The 15371-nt window shown below is 43.0% G+C and overlaps 1 protein-coding gene across 3 annotated transcripts in view; it reads left to right on the top strand.

Moving 5' to 3' along the window:
• The first annotated feature begins 3266 nt into the window (after positions 1 to 3266).
• Crtc3 (CREB regulated transcription coactivator 3) overlaps positions 3267 to 15371 on the top strand; it is a 130849-nt gene continuing 118744 nt past the window's right edge. For all 3 annotated transcript variants that reach the window (XR_002820243.1, XM_023710586.1, XM_004623317.2), the window contains exons 1-2: positions 3267 to 3513; positions 13164 to 13262. Coding sequence is in view for 2 of the 3 variants with exons in the window: in XM_023710586.1 (XP_023566354.1) it covers positions 3382 to 3513; positions 13164 to 13262 (231 nt within the window). In the remaining variant the exon portion in view is untranslated. The remainder of the gene's footprint in view (positions 3514 to 13163; positions 13263 to 15371) is intronic.

Below are 15371 nucleotides of genomic sequence, written 5' to 3'. Positions count from 1 at the left end.
TAATATAAACCTGGACTATTATTTCAAACAATTCACATACATTACGAATTATGTTTATTTGGTTAAAAATTAAATTTAGACACAGGCCATGGTGGTGTAAACCTGTAATTCCAACACTTGGGAGGCTGAGGCAGAAGAATTACAGCCTGGGAAATTCAAGGTCAGCCTGAACTACAAGTATAAACAAAAACAAAGCAAAATAAATTTACGGCTGAGGGTGCAGCTCAGTGGTAAAGCACTTGTTGTCTACCATGTTCAAGGCCATGAGTTCTATTCCAGAGATTAAAAAAAAAAAGAAAGAAATTTGAAATGATTAAGATAAGCACAATAAGAACAAAAATAGACCAAAAATATTCCAAGCAGACAGGGAAAATACAGGCACAGAACACAGACAGGAAAGGCACCTGGCTTGGCAGGCTGGGGTCTAGCAGATTACATACCCAGTGGTATACCATTGTCCTCTGCCCTACCTAGTACTTGGAATTTCAAACTTCCTCTCCTGGATGCACTTGCAGCTGGGATTCTGGATATGATTTTGTTTTTTTCCCAGCATGCTCTATTTTAGAAAAGTAGGAAGGGAAGTGAAGCGTCTGTTTGCATTTCTACTGCAGTCACTTGTATGGACATGTCCATGGCTTCTCATGGCAATGCTTGGTAGGTTCCCCTCATCAGTGGGAAATACATTCCAAAACCACTGTGGATACCTGAACCATAGATGGTAGTGAACCCCATGTTTATGTTTCTTCCCATTCATTCTTGCCACAGATTTAATGATCTCAGCCTACATTTGTAGTGGTGGTTATTGTGTTTTTTTGAGACAGGGTCTTGCTGTTCAGGCTGGCTTTGAACTCATTATGTAGTTCAGGCTGCTCTCAAACTCAGCAATTCTCCTGTCTCACCCTCCTGAGTTCTGGGATTATAGGCATGCACCATTGTGAGCAGCAGCATACAATTTAAAAACTTCCTTGTTATGTTGAAAGTTTGTCAGCCCCCTCTCTTCCCACCCTTCTGTCTTTCTCTGTACTGGAAATTGAATCCAGGGTCTTTGCACTGAGTGAACCCCAGTTTTTAAGTTCTTTTTTAAAAAAATTGAGACAAGTTCTCACTAAGTCCCTAAATTGGCCAGGCTGTTTTCTGAAACTGAACTCAACCTTTTAGACTGCTGGGAGTACACATATACACTACTATATTCAACTCATCTTTTCTCTTAAAACAACTACTTTGTAGTTTCTCTTTGGCATACAATATGAAATTTTTCAGTATCAGAACTCATGCAGGTTGAAGATTTTTACTGAGTAAAGTTTACCTGAACATCAACTTTGTGAGACTATGACAGTTGACCTGCTACCTGGGACAGCTACTAGGTAACTAACAGGCAGGTGGTATATACAGTGTGGATACCCTGAAAAGCAATGATTCACATCCTAAGTAGCACAGAATGGAATGGCACAAATTTCATTATGCTATTCACAATGACGAGCAATTTAAAACCTATGATTATTTATTTCTGAATGCCCCACTTGGTGCTTTCAGACTGCATTTGATGGAGGGTAATTGAAACCTTGGGAAGTAGCACTGTGGATAAAGGAAGACTATTCCACCTGTGTGGTTCAGAAGTTTGCCATAAGTTTAGTGACTGCTTTCCATTTCAGGGGATGGTTTCCTGGATTTAGAAGAGGGAGCAGCTCCTTTGGTAGCTGTGAGTTCCACAGCCAAGGTGTAAAGTCACCCTGAACGTTCAATCATCCAAACAAGTCCTTAAGCCATGTTAGATCCTGTAGTCTTTTCAAAGAAGAACTATTTAGATTCTGTTCTCTGAAACTGAACGCAGACAATGTAACAGAAAAGCAGAAAATAAAATATAGAGAAAAAGTATAGTAAATAGGACAAAAGTACAATAGAGACAAATCCAATTTTAATAAAATCTAAACTAGCCTAGATACAGATAAACTATATTTTCAAATTCAATTTTCTGAATAATCCAGCTATTTGCATACATGAAAGCCATAAAAATAACAAAGTGGTACCCAATAATTAAAACAAACTGACATAATATCAAATGCAGAAGTTGCAAAGATTACCCAGCACGAGGGCCTATTTCTTTCTTTTTGTGGTAGTGGACTCAAATCTGGCACCTTTGCACTGAGCTGCATCTCTAGCCCCTTTTTATTTTTTATTCTGAGAAATGTTCTCACTAAGTTTGTTACCCAAGCTGGGCTTGAATTTGTGATCTTCCTACCTCAGTCTTCCTGAGTGCTGGGATCATAGCCATGTGCACTTGGCCCACTTTTATAAATTTTTGGTATTTTTTATTTTTTAAAGAGTAAAAAATAGTATTGAAACAAAAAATTATGAATGATACAGAATTTCACTAACAAAATGATATGAGGGCTAGGAAGACAAGGGCATAAGGGCTACCAGAAAAAAAAAAAAAAAAGCAAAATGATATGCCAGTATTTGTTGTATTGCATAGTGCTGTCTTCAAATTAATTGTTCAGATTATAAAAATGTATAACACAAAGTCGGGTCTTCTATATGCAGTGCTGGCTCCATAGATTATATGTAATGAAAGTACAAACAAAATAGTAATGATATGCGTCAACCTGAGCACAGCGACCTTCTCTAAGAAAGAAGAATGTGGCTGGGCCTTTAGTTATGTCTAATAAACCCAAGGGTATACAGCAAAACGCCTTTAAATATGTATTTATTTGCAGTGCCAGGGATTAAATCCAAGGTCTTGTGCCTTAGATAAGAGCCCCACCCTCAGCTCTATCCCAAGTCCCTAAGAGGTGTTTACACAGCGGTTTAATCTCCGCAGTGAGGTGCTGATGTTAGGAATAGTGTTTTTTTGTACACTTCTGCGGGTCTCTAGCACTTTCTAATTTACAAAATCTAGACCCAGCCAACCAGGCTCTCAGGTGCATATTAACATTGACGCTGACGGGATGGTCTGAAAAGGGGAGATCGGTGGCTGAGGTCACAAGGTCCCTGAACAACGGCGAAGGAATTCAGTCCCGAGAACCCAACGCCACCCCCAGTTAGGTGCTCAGTGAGGGGCGACCTCAGTCCCACCGCGACTGCGGCGTTTCGCGGCGTTCCGCAGCTCTCTGCACTCTCGAGCCGCAGGTTCCGCGCGGGCGGGGCCCAAAGTGGGGCGTGGCCTCCGCTGGGGAGGGCGGGCATGGGGCGGGGCCTGAGGCGGCCCGGGCGGGCCTTGGCCAGCTCCCGGCTGCTCGCTGGCTCTCGGGCAGCGGAGGCTCCTCTGCCGGGTCGCGCTGGACGACGGGCCCGGGCGGCGGCCAGGACGGCCTGCGCACCGACGGCGGCCGAGACGCAGGCTCCCGCCTGTCGCTCCCGCGCCTGCAAGCGGCGCGCTGCGCCATGGCCGCGTCGCCGGGCTCGGGCAGCGCCAACCCGCGGAAGTTCAGCGAGAAGATCGCGCTGCACACGCAGCGGCAGGCCGAGGAGACGCGGGCCTTCGAGCAGCTCATGACTGACCTCACCCTGTCGCGGGTGAGGGCCGGCGGGCGCGCGCGGGTGGGCGGGAGGTCGTGGGCCGGGCGCGGGCGGCCCAGGGCCAGGCGAGGAGCCTGAAGAGCCCGTGGATCCCGGAGGCCGCACGCGCGCGCCGCTCCCACCCGCCCCCGCCGTCGGCGCCAGGCCGTAGCCGGGCGCGGAGATCTGTGCGGGGTCTGACGCCTCGCGGGGCCCGGGGCCGGGGGCAGCCGCGCCTCTCACCCAGCCGAGCTGCCATAGAAGGTCCATGGCGCTTTGTTCAACACCAGCTACTTAGTGACAAGTGACAAGGTGCGTGGCGTGGCCAGCTGCCGAGAGGGTTCCTGAGGGAGGACGCCTGAGGCGCCAGCCGGTCCCGCACCTGACCAGGGCAGGGGACCCTCGCAGCGGGACGAGGTGCACATTCCCGCGGGAGACCTGCGGGCGACTTGCGAGCTCGTGGTCCCTGCTCCCGGAGCCACAGGCGTGTTGTTTTTGGCCATGAGATCGTTTGGGAAAAACTTTTTGAATCTGTTGCCAGAATTTTTTAATTGGAAGATTTCCCCATAAAGTTTAAATGTACTTACTTATATTAAACATTGGGAGGCCGGGTCATTTTCCCCCTGAGTTATTATGTGGCACCTCGGGCTGGAGCCTGGTGGGGGTGCTCCAGCCACCCCACGTCACAGTCCCCCACAGGGAGGCCTTTTATCAAATTTATGGTGATGTTTTCTTTTAGTGGAGTTCAGGAAACAGTGTACTGGCTAATGGGCTGAGAAAATACATAGACGGATCAAAAAAAGATACGGATAAATGCTGAGAAAAAATAATACAGAAAACTAAAGATTTCAAAGTATTTTTTCTTCTGCCCTGTCAGCTTCGCTCATTGCCAATTTGGCATCCATAGGCATTTAGGGTTGTGACCCTGGATGGACTGAGGTATGAATTTGACTGGCTCAGAGCACATGGACAAGAGTGGGTGGGTTATAGCTCAAGATAAATGTTGAGGCCTGTGTTATGTGTTGTTTAGATACATTGTTTATATACAAATGTCTCTGTACGAATGCGTGCACTAGTGTGTGTCTCTGTACCTAGAGCTGGTCCAGTCTTTCATCTAATTCATGAATTTGCTTTAAAAACATCCCTCATAGATGAAGACATGAGTAAGGTACAATATTCAGACTTTTTTGTTTGTTTGTTTGTTTGTTTGTTTTAGAAGATGGGGTCCCATGGTATAGTACAGGCTGGGCCTGAATTCCTCCTACTTCAGCAATCCTCCTACCTCAGCCTCCTGAGTGTGGCAGTTACAGATGTGTGCCACTGCATCCAGCCAAACTCTTCTTTTTTTTTTTGGCGGAACTGAGGATTGAACTCAGACCCTTGCACTTGCTAGGGAAGCGCTTATTCCACTGAGCCATCTCCCCGGCCCCATACAGCCAAACTCTTCTTAAGGCAAGTTTTTATAACTTTTAGCCCTAAATTAATATAATTATATTATGTAAGTATGTTCAAACATAAACTTATAAATAGAGTGCTTCACACATGGCTGTAATCTGAGTACTTGGGAGGCTGAAACAGGAAGACTTCTTGAGTTCAAGGTCAGCCTGAATTATATAGACCCTGGCTCAAAAAGGGGGGGGGCTTTGATTAAAGCTGTAATATAACCATAAAACATGTATAAAATGTACTCAGTTACAAATGCACTAATTTCAAATTAATAATATGAAAAATGGATCTTTTAGGTTTATTTTAATAACAAAATCACAAAGTTGAAACATTTCTTATACAGAGCTTTTAGGTCCCCAAACGTGTGTATGAACTTCCAAGTATCTAAAGATCCCAACAGAGCTGGGCAGGGTAGTGCTTGTAATCCTGGTAATACCAGCATTCAAGAGGCTGAAGCTGGAGGGTAATAAGTTTGAGGCCAGCATGGACTGTGTAGTGAGGTCCAGTCTCAAAAAACAAAAACAGAAACCAGAAAGCAAACAAAAATAAAAAGATCCCAACTAGAAAAGATTCCATTTAGCTCATTCTTCATAATCGCATGACCAGTGTATAGACTCATCCTTACCAACCTGCGTACTGTACAGATATCACTCATGGATCTAGGACCTCTTTCATCTCTGAGTCTTTTGTTAAACTTTAAGTCCTTCTCTGCGTTGTCACAGCCAAACCTTAGACTTGGACTCAATTCCTGTTTATCCTGTAAGGGAGGTAGACCAGATACTTTTTTTTTTTAAATTTTTATTTTTTATTTATTTGAGAGAGAGAGAGAGAGAGAGAGAGAGAGAGAGAGAGAGAGAGAGAGAGTGTGTGGTGTGTGTGTGTGGCCAGCTCAGCCCACCAGGGGGCGGGCTGGCTGGCATGTGGTGCTGGGGGATTGAACCGCGGTCCCTGATGCTTTGCCAAGCTTGTTCTAAGTAGGTGCCTTAGACCACTGAGCCATCTCTCCAGCCCCGGTAGACCAGATATTGGAGAATTTTTTCATCCTGATTGTAGAGGTTCAGGATGCAGCGGGGCAATTCTTGGGGAGGGTGTGTTTCAAGGGTTACTCAGTGACACTGGGTGGTAAGGAGAGGGTGATTGTGGGGGCAGGTGAGCCTGGGAAGAGGCTGTCAGGTTTTGAGTACTTGAGTGTCACCTATGTATTCAGTGAGGTAAGTGTGTGTGTGTGTGTGTGTGTGTGTGTGTGTGTATTTAGAGGGTGAAGACATGGTGCTTTCCTTCAAAGGTGTTATTAGCTTGTTTGGCAAATGTGAAGCCTGTCTTGTGTGCCCAGGGTTCTGATGGACACTTGGCATATAGTAGTAGCAAGCGAGCAGAGCAATCTTCTGACAGGTTTTAAGGTCTAGTGTGGAAGTCATTTAATGAGAAAAGACACCTTTAGATGGTCCTATGTTATGCAAGGAAAGCAGCTGGAGCTCTTTCCGTGAGATCATTCAGCAGCACTGCCCCATCTCTGCTCTGCAGCCACAGCCTGGACCTGCAGAGTGGCTGTCTCATGAGAGGGCTGTGTGTGTGGCCTTCAGCATGCCAGTCCCCCTGCTGCTGTGGCTGTTCGCATAGTGGTTTCAGAGTGTTTTTCTTACTTCCTACCTATCAGCTGCAGGCCTGGGAGTCAGTTTTGCTGCTGGGAAGCCCCTAATTTCAAGGGCAGGTAGAGGAGTAAGAAGCCAGGGGATAATGTGGAGAGGGAGCATGTGGAGCCACTCAGCCACCAAGCCTGGTGCTGCCAACTTGGTCTGCCATGGTTAGAGGTGTTCTTTGGGTCCCTGGTGACTTTGGCGGGGCCATTGCATTCACAGGATGCTGGTAGGGAGTAGTTTGTCAGGCTGAGGAGTGGGCAGGAGGAGATGGTGACAGATGTGGCACTTGTGATGAGAAGCACAAACTCAATGCACCTGCCTAGATCACTGATTTGGCTGGACAGTGTGGGAAACCTTTAACACAAGCAGCAGAGATCTTGTGGGATAGCGAGAACCGTGGAGAGGAAGAGTGAGAAAAGTATTGGATCTGGGCTGAATATGGAGTGCTCTCCCTCTGCCAGGCACTGTCTTATCTCATGTAGCCCTCAAGATGACCTTGTGTACATTTCTAGGATTTCCCGATTTTTATTCTTTTAGGGGCAAGTTTTCACTACATAGTTTAGTCTGTCTTTGTATTCACTGTGTATTCCAGACCAATCTCCAACATGCATCGATCCTCCTACCTCATCCTCCTGAGTGATGTGGTTACAAGTATGTGCCACCTCACACAACTTTAGAATTTCTCTAATTTGAGACTTGGAGAGATACATTTGTATGACTTGTAAGTGGCAGAACTGGGGCTCAGATCTGGCCGTCACCCAAATGCTTATATACACAGCTACTTTTACATCTTAAGAATCTCCAATCGTATCAGCAGCATTTGTTGAAAAGACATTGCTGTACGCATTGAACTGCTGTGGAAAACCAGCTGGGTATGTATTTTTGGGTCTATTTTTAGACTCCTTTTTTCTGTTCCATTGATGTATAGATAACACCAACACACCATCTAGATTACTGTAGCTTTATCTTGAAATCAATTAATTTAAGTCAATTTAACTAATTTAAAAATTACAGCCAGGCATGTTGACATTTGCTTGTAATCCCAGCACTTGGGAAGCTGAGGCAGGAGGATCAATATAAATTTCAGGCTCGCCTAAACTATACTACATAGTGAGACCCTGTTCCCCCCTCAAAAAAAAAAAAAAAAAAAAAAAAAAATCGTAAGTTTTTTTGTTTTGTTTTGTTTTTTGGTAGAACCAAGGATTGAACTCAGGCCTTTGTGCTTGTCAGGCAAGCGCTTATTCTGCTGAGTTATCTCCCCAGCCCCCCAAAAACCATACGGTGTGGTGGCACACTTCTGTAGTCCCTGCTACTTGGGAGCCTAAGGTAGGAATATCATAAGTCTTAGTCCACAAGTTTAGATCATAAGTTTTAGGCCCGGTTAATTTAACAGCTCTTTTTTTTTTTCTTCAAAATTTTATTGATAAACAGAAATCAATTGAAAATTGATTTCAAATCAAATCAGAAGTGCAGTTTCAACAAATAATACACTGCATATATTCTTCTTAGTGGTTAATTGCTGTACAAGATGCGGACTTGAGATCTTATTTACAAACACCATTAGATCAAATCATTCTATTCATTAAGAGAATGCAACTATATATCTATCCTAACCACTTTGAATACACAGATACAAAATGGACATTCATCGGTATACCCCATTTTTTCTAAGTTCCGTTATTGAATATTATAGGTGTATAATTTAACAGCTCTTAAAATGAAAATTTAACAATATTATCCTTAAGTTTCCCAGGTTTCCTTGAACGTGTAGTCTTTCTGCCGCAACCTCCTGACTAGCTGGGGTTACGTGGGTACACCACTGTGCTCAGGCAGTCTCCTTCTTTTTAAAATTAACAAACAACTTCTTGGTAATACTGAGGCTTGAACTCAGGGCCTTCACACTGAGCTGCAGTAGTTGGGTGTGGTGGTACAAGCCTGCAATCCCAGCACACTGAGCTATAGGTCTAGGTCTTTTTTTTTTTTTTTTTTTTTTTTAGGACAGGGTTTACAGGGTCTCACTACATAGATTGGACTCATAGTGATCCGCCTGTGTTCAGCCTCCCAAGAGCTGGGATTATGTGTGAGCGCCACCACGCCCAGTCTCAATCACAGGGGCAGGGCAGGGGATTGAACCCCGGCCACTCAGTATATATTATTCTTAATTTCGAGACAGATTCTTTCTAAGTCCCTAAATTGCCCATGTTTTCCTTAAATTGGGGTCTTCCTGCCTCAGCCTCCCAGAGTGTTGGGATTGTATACATGCGCCACCACCACACCTGGTTTGAAATTGCAATTTTTATCTATTTATTTATTTTGTATTTTAGGTAAGGGTCTACAGGGTGTTCAGGGTCTCACTACTAGATCACACTCGGTGATCCGCCTGTTTACAGCCTCCTAAGAGCTGGTTTTACAGGTGGGCGCCACCACACCCAGCCTCAATCACTGTATCAGCAGCACACCCCAGGGGCAGGGTCTCCCTCTCTCCTCCCTTTCTCCACTCCCTCTCTCCCCCCTCCCTCTCTCTCCTCTTCCCCTCCTTCTCTCCCCCCTCCCTCTCTGCCCTCCTCCCCTCCCTCTCTGCCCCCTCCCTCTCTCCCCCCCTCTCTCCTCCTCCCTCTCTCCTCCCTCCTTCTCCCTTCCCTGTCCCTCCCCCTACCTCTGCTCCCTCTCTCCCTCTCTCTTTCTGTCTACCCTTCTCTCCCTCCATCCCTCCCTTCCCCTTTCCCTCCTCCCTCCCTCCTTCCCCTCTCCCCCCCCCTTTCCTTTTTCCCTCTCTTTTCTTTCTTTCTAGTGCAACAGGCCCTGAAAACCCTGGACTTGGGCCCTTGGGAGATAGAATAGTGCCAGGCATAGGGGAAGGTAAGTCCCCAGATGGAGTTAGAATTGAGTTTGGGGCAGGCTTTGTGACAGCTCTCTCAAGGTGGGAGTGTGGCATGTGTTCCTCTTAGTTTGCTAGTACCTGGGTTAATACCTGACACATAGTTCAGTTTTGTATAAGTGAGTAAGTTGTATGGTACTAGGACTTGAACTTGGGGCTTTTGCACTGAACTATATCCTCATTCCTTTAAAATTTATTTATTTATTTATTTATTTATTTATTTATTTATTTATTGAGACAGCATCTTGCTAAGTCACTTAAGCTGCACAGGCCGGGCTTGAACCTGTGATCTTCCTGCCTCAGCCATCAGAATGCTAAAATTGTAAGAATGTAGGGCTGGGGAGATGGCTCAGTGGAATAAGCGCTTCCCTGGCAAGCGCAAGGGCCTGAGTTCAAGCCCTGGTTCCAAAAAAAAGAATGTGTTACCACATCCAGCTAGAATCAAAGACCTCAGATCATAGTGGTTGAAAATTTTGTCTAGAGAATTTGAAGGATAGTCAAATGCTTCTGATACGTTCTTTTAGAATGTTAAAATTGGAAGTGGAGATAACTTCTTATGATTCAGTTCTTAGATGGAAAAGCTCACTGTGTTCTCATATTTGATTCTGAGATCTGGGTTTTGATTAATGTAACTGTCTCCCAGTGTGTGTGTTTGAGAGGTCAAATATCATGGGTGTAAGGAAGTTAAAGACACCAAAGAGCTTTGTATAGCTTTAGGATTTTTTTTTTTTTCCTCCGGATGCCTTCAGGGCAGGTTTGGCTGACTGGAGTTGTGGGGATTGAACCACAGCAACCTGAGCCTGAATGCTTTGTTGAAGCAGCCACTTAAAGAACTGAGCTAAGGGGCAGACCCCCAAAAGGGCAGAAGGATTTTTTTTTTTTTTTTTTTTTTTTTGGGTATGGCTTTAAATCTTCCAAACAGACCCAAGTTCTTGTCTTTTGGTGATGCTTATTGAATATGTAGAGTGATGCCATGTCTGGGATTTCTTTCAGTGGTGCTCTGTGGGTAATGGAGGGGGTAAAGGTGAAACAAGATTGGGCCTGAGTTAGTGATTATTAAAGCAGGAAGTTGGATAGCTGGGGTTTCATTGTAGTCATCTCTATTTGCTATATGCTTGAAATTTTCATCATAAATGTTAAAAAACACAGAACATTTCATTTCATAAACTCAACAGCACGTTGGTTTGTAGTCTTTTTGTGTATTTGGGAAGATTAGGATTGAAGTGGGCAAAGCACTGCTGACATTGCAGGGTCCATCCTGGCGCTCACATTGGGTGGTTTTGTTCTTATTAGACAAAGATGGAGGACTGAAAGGGTGAGAGTAAGCTTTGGGGGCACCCCTCCGGACCTTCTTCTCTGTAGGAACTCTGGCAGCAAAGGGCGATGTAACTGCAGAGCTAATTCATCTTAGAAATAAAATTCGTAAAGGCCAGACTGGACCACTTTGGGGTTTATAAGAACTATTACCAGATTACTGGCTTTTGAAAAATGAACCAATGAAGAACTTAGAGAAGAAAGACTTATTAAATCAGTGGGATACCATTTTATACCTGTGGACTCTGCCTCCTTCAAAAAAAGCCCATAACCAGAGATAATCTGTCTTTGGAATGTGCTCTGAGTAAGTAATTCTGAAGAAGAAAGTTATTGTAGCCATTAAAAGCAATTATATAATCACATTGAGAAGGCTTACAATGTAAACAGGCAAGATGCTTCCTATGTTATGATCTCAAGTATGCTGTTATTACAAGTAATCATAAATGGACAGTGGGAAAGATCATGGAGGGATTCTTTTTTTTTTGGCTGGCTTAAGGCTCAGGCTGCGTTAAGGGTGGGTCTAGTGTGGAATGTGGAGCTGGGGATCAAACCATGGTCCCCTGCATCAGACTGAGTTTACCAACCAGGTGCTTTAAACAGCCAAGCTAATGCTCAAGCCCCCAAGATCATGGAGAAGTAAAATAGTTAATCTGCTAGAGTTGAAATCTTAGCATAGTTTTTTTGTTTTTTGTTTTTTGTTTTCAGAACCAGGGATTGAATTCAGGCCCTTGTGCTTGCCAGGGAAGCGCTTATTCCACTGAGCTGTCTCCCCAGCCCCTAGCTGTTGTTGTTGTTGTTGTTGTTTTTTTAAAGAAATCCTTTGTATGAATTTAATTTTTAAGAATGAAAACCATAAAGTAAAAACCAAACAACAGTTGTAATCTAAGATCACAAATCATTTCACTTTTTTTTTTTCCAAATCAAATTGGTAGGACAGTTTCAATAATTAACACATTGCATACATTCCTCCCAGTGGTTAATTGCTCTACAAGATGCAGACATGATATCCTATCTACAAACACCCTTAGAACAAATCACTCTATTCATTAAGAGAATGTAACTATATATCTATCCCAACCACCTTGAATACACAGATACAAAATGGACATTCATCTGTATACCCTTTTTTGTTAAGTTCCGTTATTTGATTATAGGTGTGTTAACTCAGCAAAATAATCCAAAAGAGTTCATTAGTCCCTAATAGTATTGGGTCTTCCACTTCACTGGCAATGTCAGAAATTGTTGACCTGAGTCCCCTATAGCTCAACATAACAGCATGGCTTTACTTCTTATATATCATTTTTATACTTTTCTGCTGGATGGTTAAGACCAAGGTAAAGCAGGACCTATGCAACAAGAGTTGTAGCTTTTGGGTCTGATAAGATCAGTGAAATCCCTTTAGGATTTATCTTGAGATCCTGTTCCTCAGATTGTTTCTTGCTTTTTTTTTTTTTTTTTTGTATTTAGGACAAAGTGTACAGGGTGTACAGGGTCTCACTGCGGAGATCTGACTTGCAGTGATCCACTCATTTACAGCCTCTGAGTGCTGGGATAATAGGCGCGCACCACCATGCCCAGTCTCAATTGCTCAGTGCGCCCTGGGGGCAGGGCCAGCACCTCAGGCATGGAGATTAAACCCCCAACCCCTGTGCCTGCCTAAGCAGGTGCTTTAATCTGCTGAGCTATTTGGCCGGCCCTCCTATCATCTTGTTCAGTGAAATTCTGTAATATTTCTTATGTTTTTGTTGCTATTTTTTATTGTCTTTAAAAAAAAAAGAACAAAATTAAAAAAAAAAAGAAAAAGAAATCCTTTGGTTTTGGAAGTACTGAGGATTGAACCTAGGGCATAAATCACATCACACATCCCTGGGGAGTGCTCTACTACTAAGCTGCATTCCTAGCGTAAGAGATTTTGCCTTATTAAAGATTGTGCCTGAGCTGGGCAGAGTGGCACACACCTGTAATTCCAGCACTTGGGAGGCTGGGGCAGGAGTTGAGGCCAGCCTGGGCTACATAGTGAACTCAAGGCCAGCCTGAACTACACAACAAGACCCTGTCTTAAAAAAAAAAAAAAAAAAAGCACTGAAAATCTGAAGGTTATGATCATTTAAGTAGAAAAGAAATTGAAACCAATGGCTGGGGATATAGCTCAGTGGAATAAGTTCTTGCCTGGCAAGGGCTAGGTCCTGAGTTCATCCCTGGTACTGAAAAGAAAGAAAGAAAGAAAGAAAGAAAGAAAGAAAGAAAGAAAGAAAGAAAGAAAGAAAGAAAGAAAGAGAGAAACCAAGACTTGCATTCTTGAACCATTCCACTAAGAGTACTGCACTTTGATACATCTTTCAGACTGCTGCTGTCATCTCTGAACATTCTTGAAATGACTTTGTTTCCAGGTTCAGTTTCAGAAGCTTCAGCAACTGCGCCTCACACAGTACCATGGAGGCTCCTTACCAAATGTGAGCCAGCTGCGGAACAGCACCTCGGAGTTTCAGGTACTAACACATTGTACTTTCTTGACGCTGAATGGAGTGTAAAGAGATAGGTAGAGATTAGCCCTTAAAAGATTAGATTTTGAAGGTTAATCTGGGCTTAGATACATTTCAACCTTCTGGGAAGTGTGTCAGCGTTCACTTTCATAGTTTCTTTGCACAATTCTGCCCCTTCACAAATGGTCAGAGGCAGCAGCATCACTTGGGATATAATGTGAAGAGTGTCTCCTTTTCATGTGTAAAGACCTGGGCTTGATCTCCGACACTGGAAAACAAACAAACAAATGTACTGTATATAATGTGAGTCACGTATATGATGTATAATTTTCTCGTACCACACTAAAGAATAATAAACTGGTAGAATTAATTTTAATGTCATTTAAGTAATTTGAATAATTATTTAACCCAGTATATCCAAAATATGATCATTTCAACATGTAACTCACAAGACATAATATATTTCACATAATTTTGGTACTAAACTGTTCAACATTTTGTGTAATTCATGTTTTAAGCACATACCAAGTGGGACTGGCCACATTTGTGTAGCTTCGTGTGACTAATGCCTACCTCATGGACAGCGCAGGCTTAAGATGTAGATAAGTGGGCTGTACTGCATTTAGATTAGGGCAGTATCCAGTGCTTTAATCATTTACTCTAAGAGCATTTTTCAAAACAATGTAGAATGGGTGTTTAAGACAATGTTATCTGGTGCTGTTGTGTTAAGATCTAAATTAAGCCTACTTTGGTATCCTGGTCTCTGAAAAATTAAGAGGTGGTCATTCTGATTACACAATTTAATATGTAGTCTTAGAGTTGAGGTACAGATTTTAAGATGAAGTATAACTTGATTCCTCCAAGTGCCTTTCCCTTCTAAAATCATGATTATCTTTCTTTGTTTTAAAAATTGAGTTGTGGTGATACACAACATACTTTGAACATTTTAAGTTTTGAATTTTTAGATCAGGATGCTTAACCTGTAAAATCTATGTCTGATATTCCAAAATATGAACAACTCTGAAATTTCAGTACTTTGTGGTTTCACATTTTTTGGACAAGGAATACTTGACCTATACTTTTTCTTTTGTTGAGTTTTGAGACAGGATCTTGCTATGTAGTTCAGACTGGTCTTGAACTCACTATGTGGCCCAGTTGGACCTGGTTTTGTCTTCTATTTTTTACTTTGAAAGAATCACAGACTTACAGAAAAACTGGACTTTATAGGTACAAACAGCACTTTTCTGTGAAAGTTGCTGACCTGATGCCCTATCACCCCAAAATATTTCACAGGTACTTTCTGCAAGTAAGGACAGTCCTATCTAACTAAAACAGCCATCAACATAAACAAATTAGCAATGATACATTACTGTTATCCTCAGATCTCATTGTCCTTCTGCAGTTCTCTGTAGCAAAAAGACCCAGTTCAGAACCACACATATTTAATTATAGTCTGTAGTCTTCTTTAATCTGGAACAGTTGGGGGCCCCTTTAGTTTGACATTTTTTACTTTGGTGGCCTTGCCACTTTCAGAGGTTACAGGCCAGTTTTTTTTTTAAAGAATATCCCTGAGTTGGGGTTTATCTGTTGTGCCTTTGTGCATAGATTTATATCATGCCTCGTCAGCAGGAATAACACAGAGTGGTGCTGTTGTTGTCACATTAGGTATGGGGTTTGGATTTGTCCTATTGCTGATTTTTTATCAACTGGCATGGCTCTTGTAGGCTTCTCTATTCCAAAGTTACCCCCCGATACATACTTTTGAACCCAGAGCCTTATCATTGAGCTACCCCCTAGGCCTTTTTATTTTGAGATGAAGTCTCACTTAGTTGTCCAGCCTGGCCTCAAACTTGTTATTTTCCTGCCTGAATCGCCTATATGGTATTACAGTTGTGTGCCACCAGTGGTTTTCATCTCGATGCTTAGTCTCTTACTAGGCCAGTAGGAGCCCTCTTCCAAACAGAAACATTCATGATAAACTGATGAAAAAAGAGAATCCCAGAAGCATAACATTTTTAAAAGAAATTACTTATTTACTTATTTGGTACAGGGTCTCACTATGCAGTTCTCAGACTTGTAGTGATCTTCTGTTTTAGCTTCCTCAGTGCTGGGATT

This window comes from Octodon degus, unplaced genomic scaffold (genome assembly GCF_000260255.1).
Source record: "Octodon degus isolate 3935 unplaced genomic scaffold, OctDeg1.0 scaffold00002, whole genome shotgun sequence".
Taxonomy (NCBI): domain Eukaryota; kingdom Metazoa; phylum Chordata; class Mammalia; order Rodentia; family Octodontidae; genus Octodon; species Octodon degus.
The sequence above is the reverse complement of the archived record's forward strand: the minus strand, read 5'-3'. Positions and strand labels throughout refer to the sequence as shown.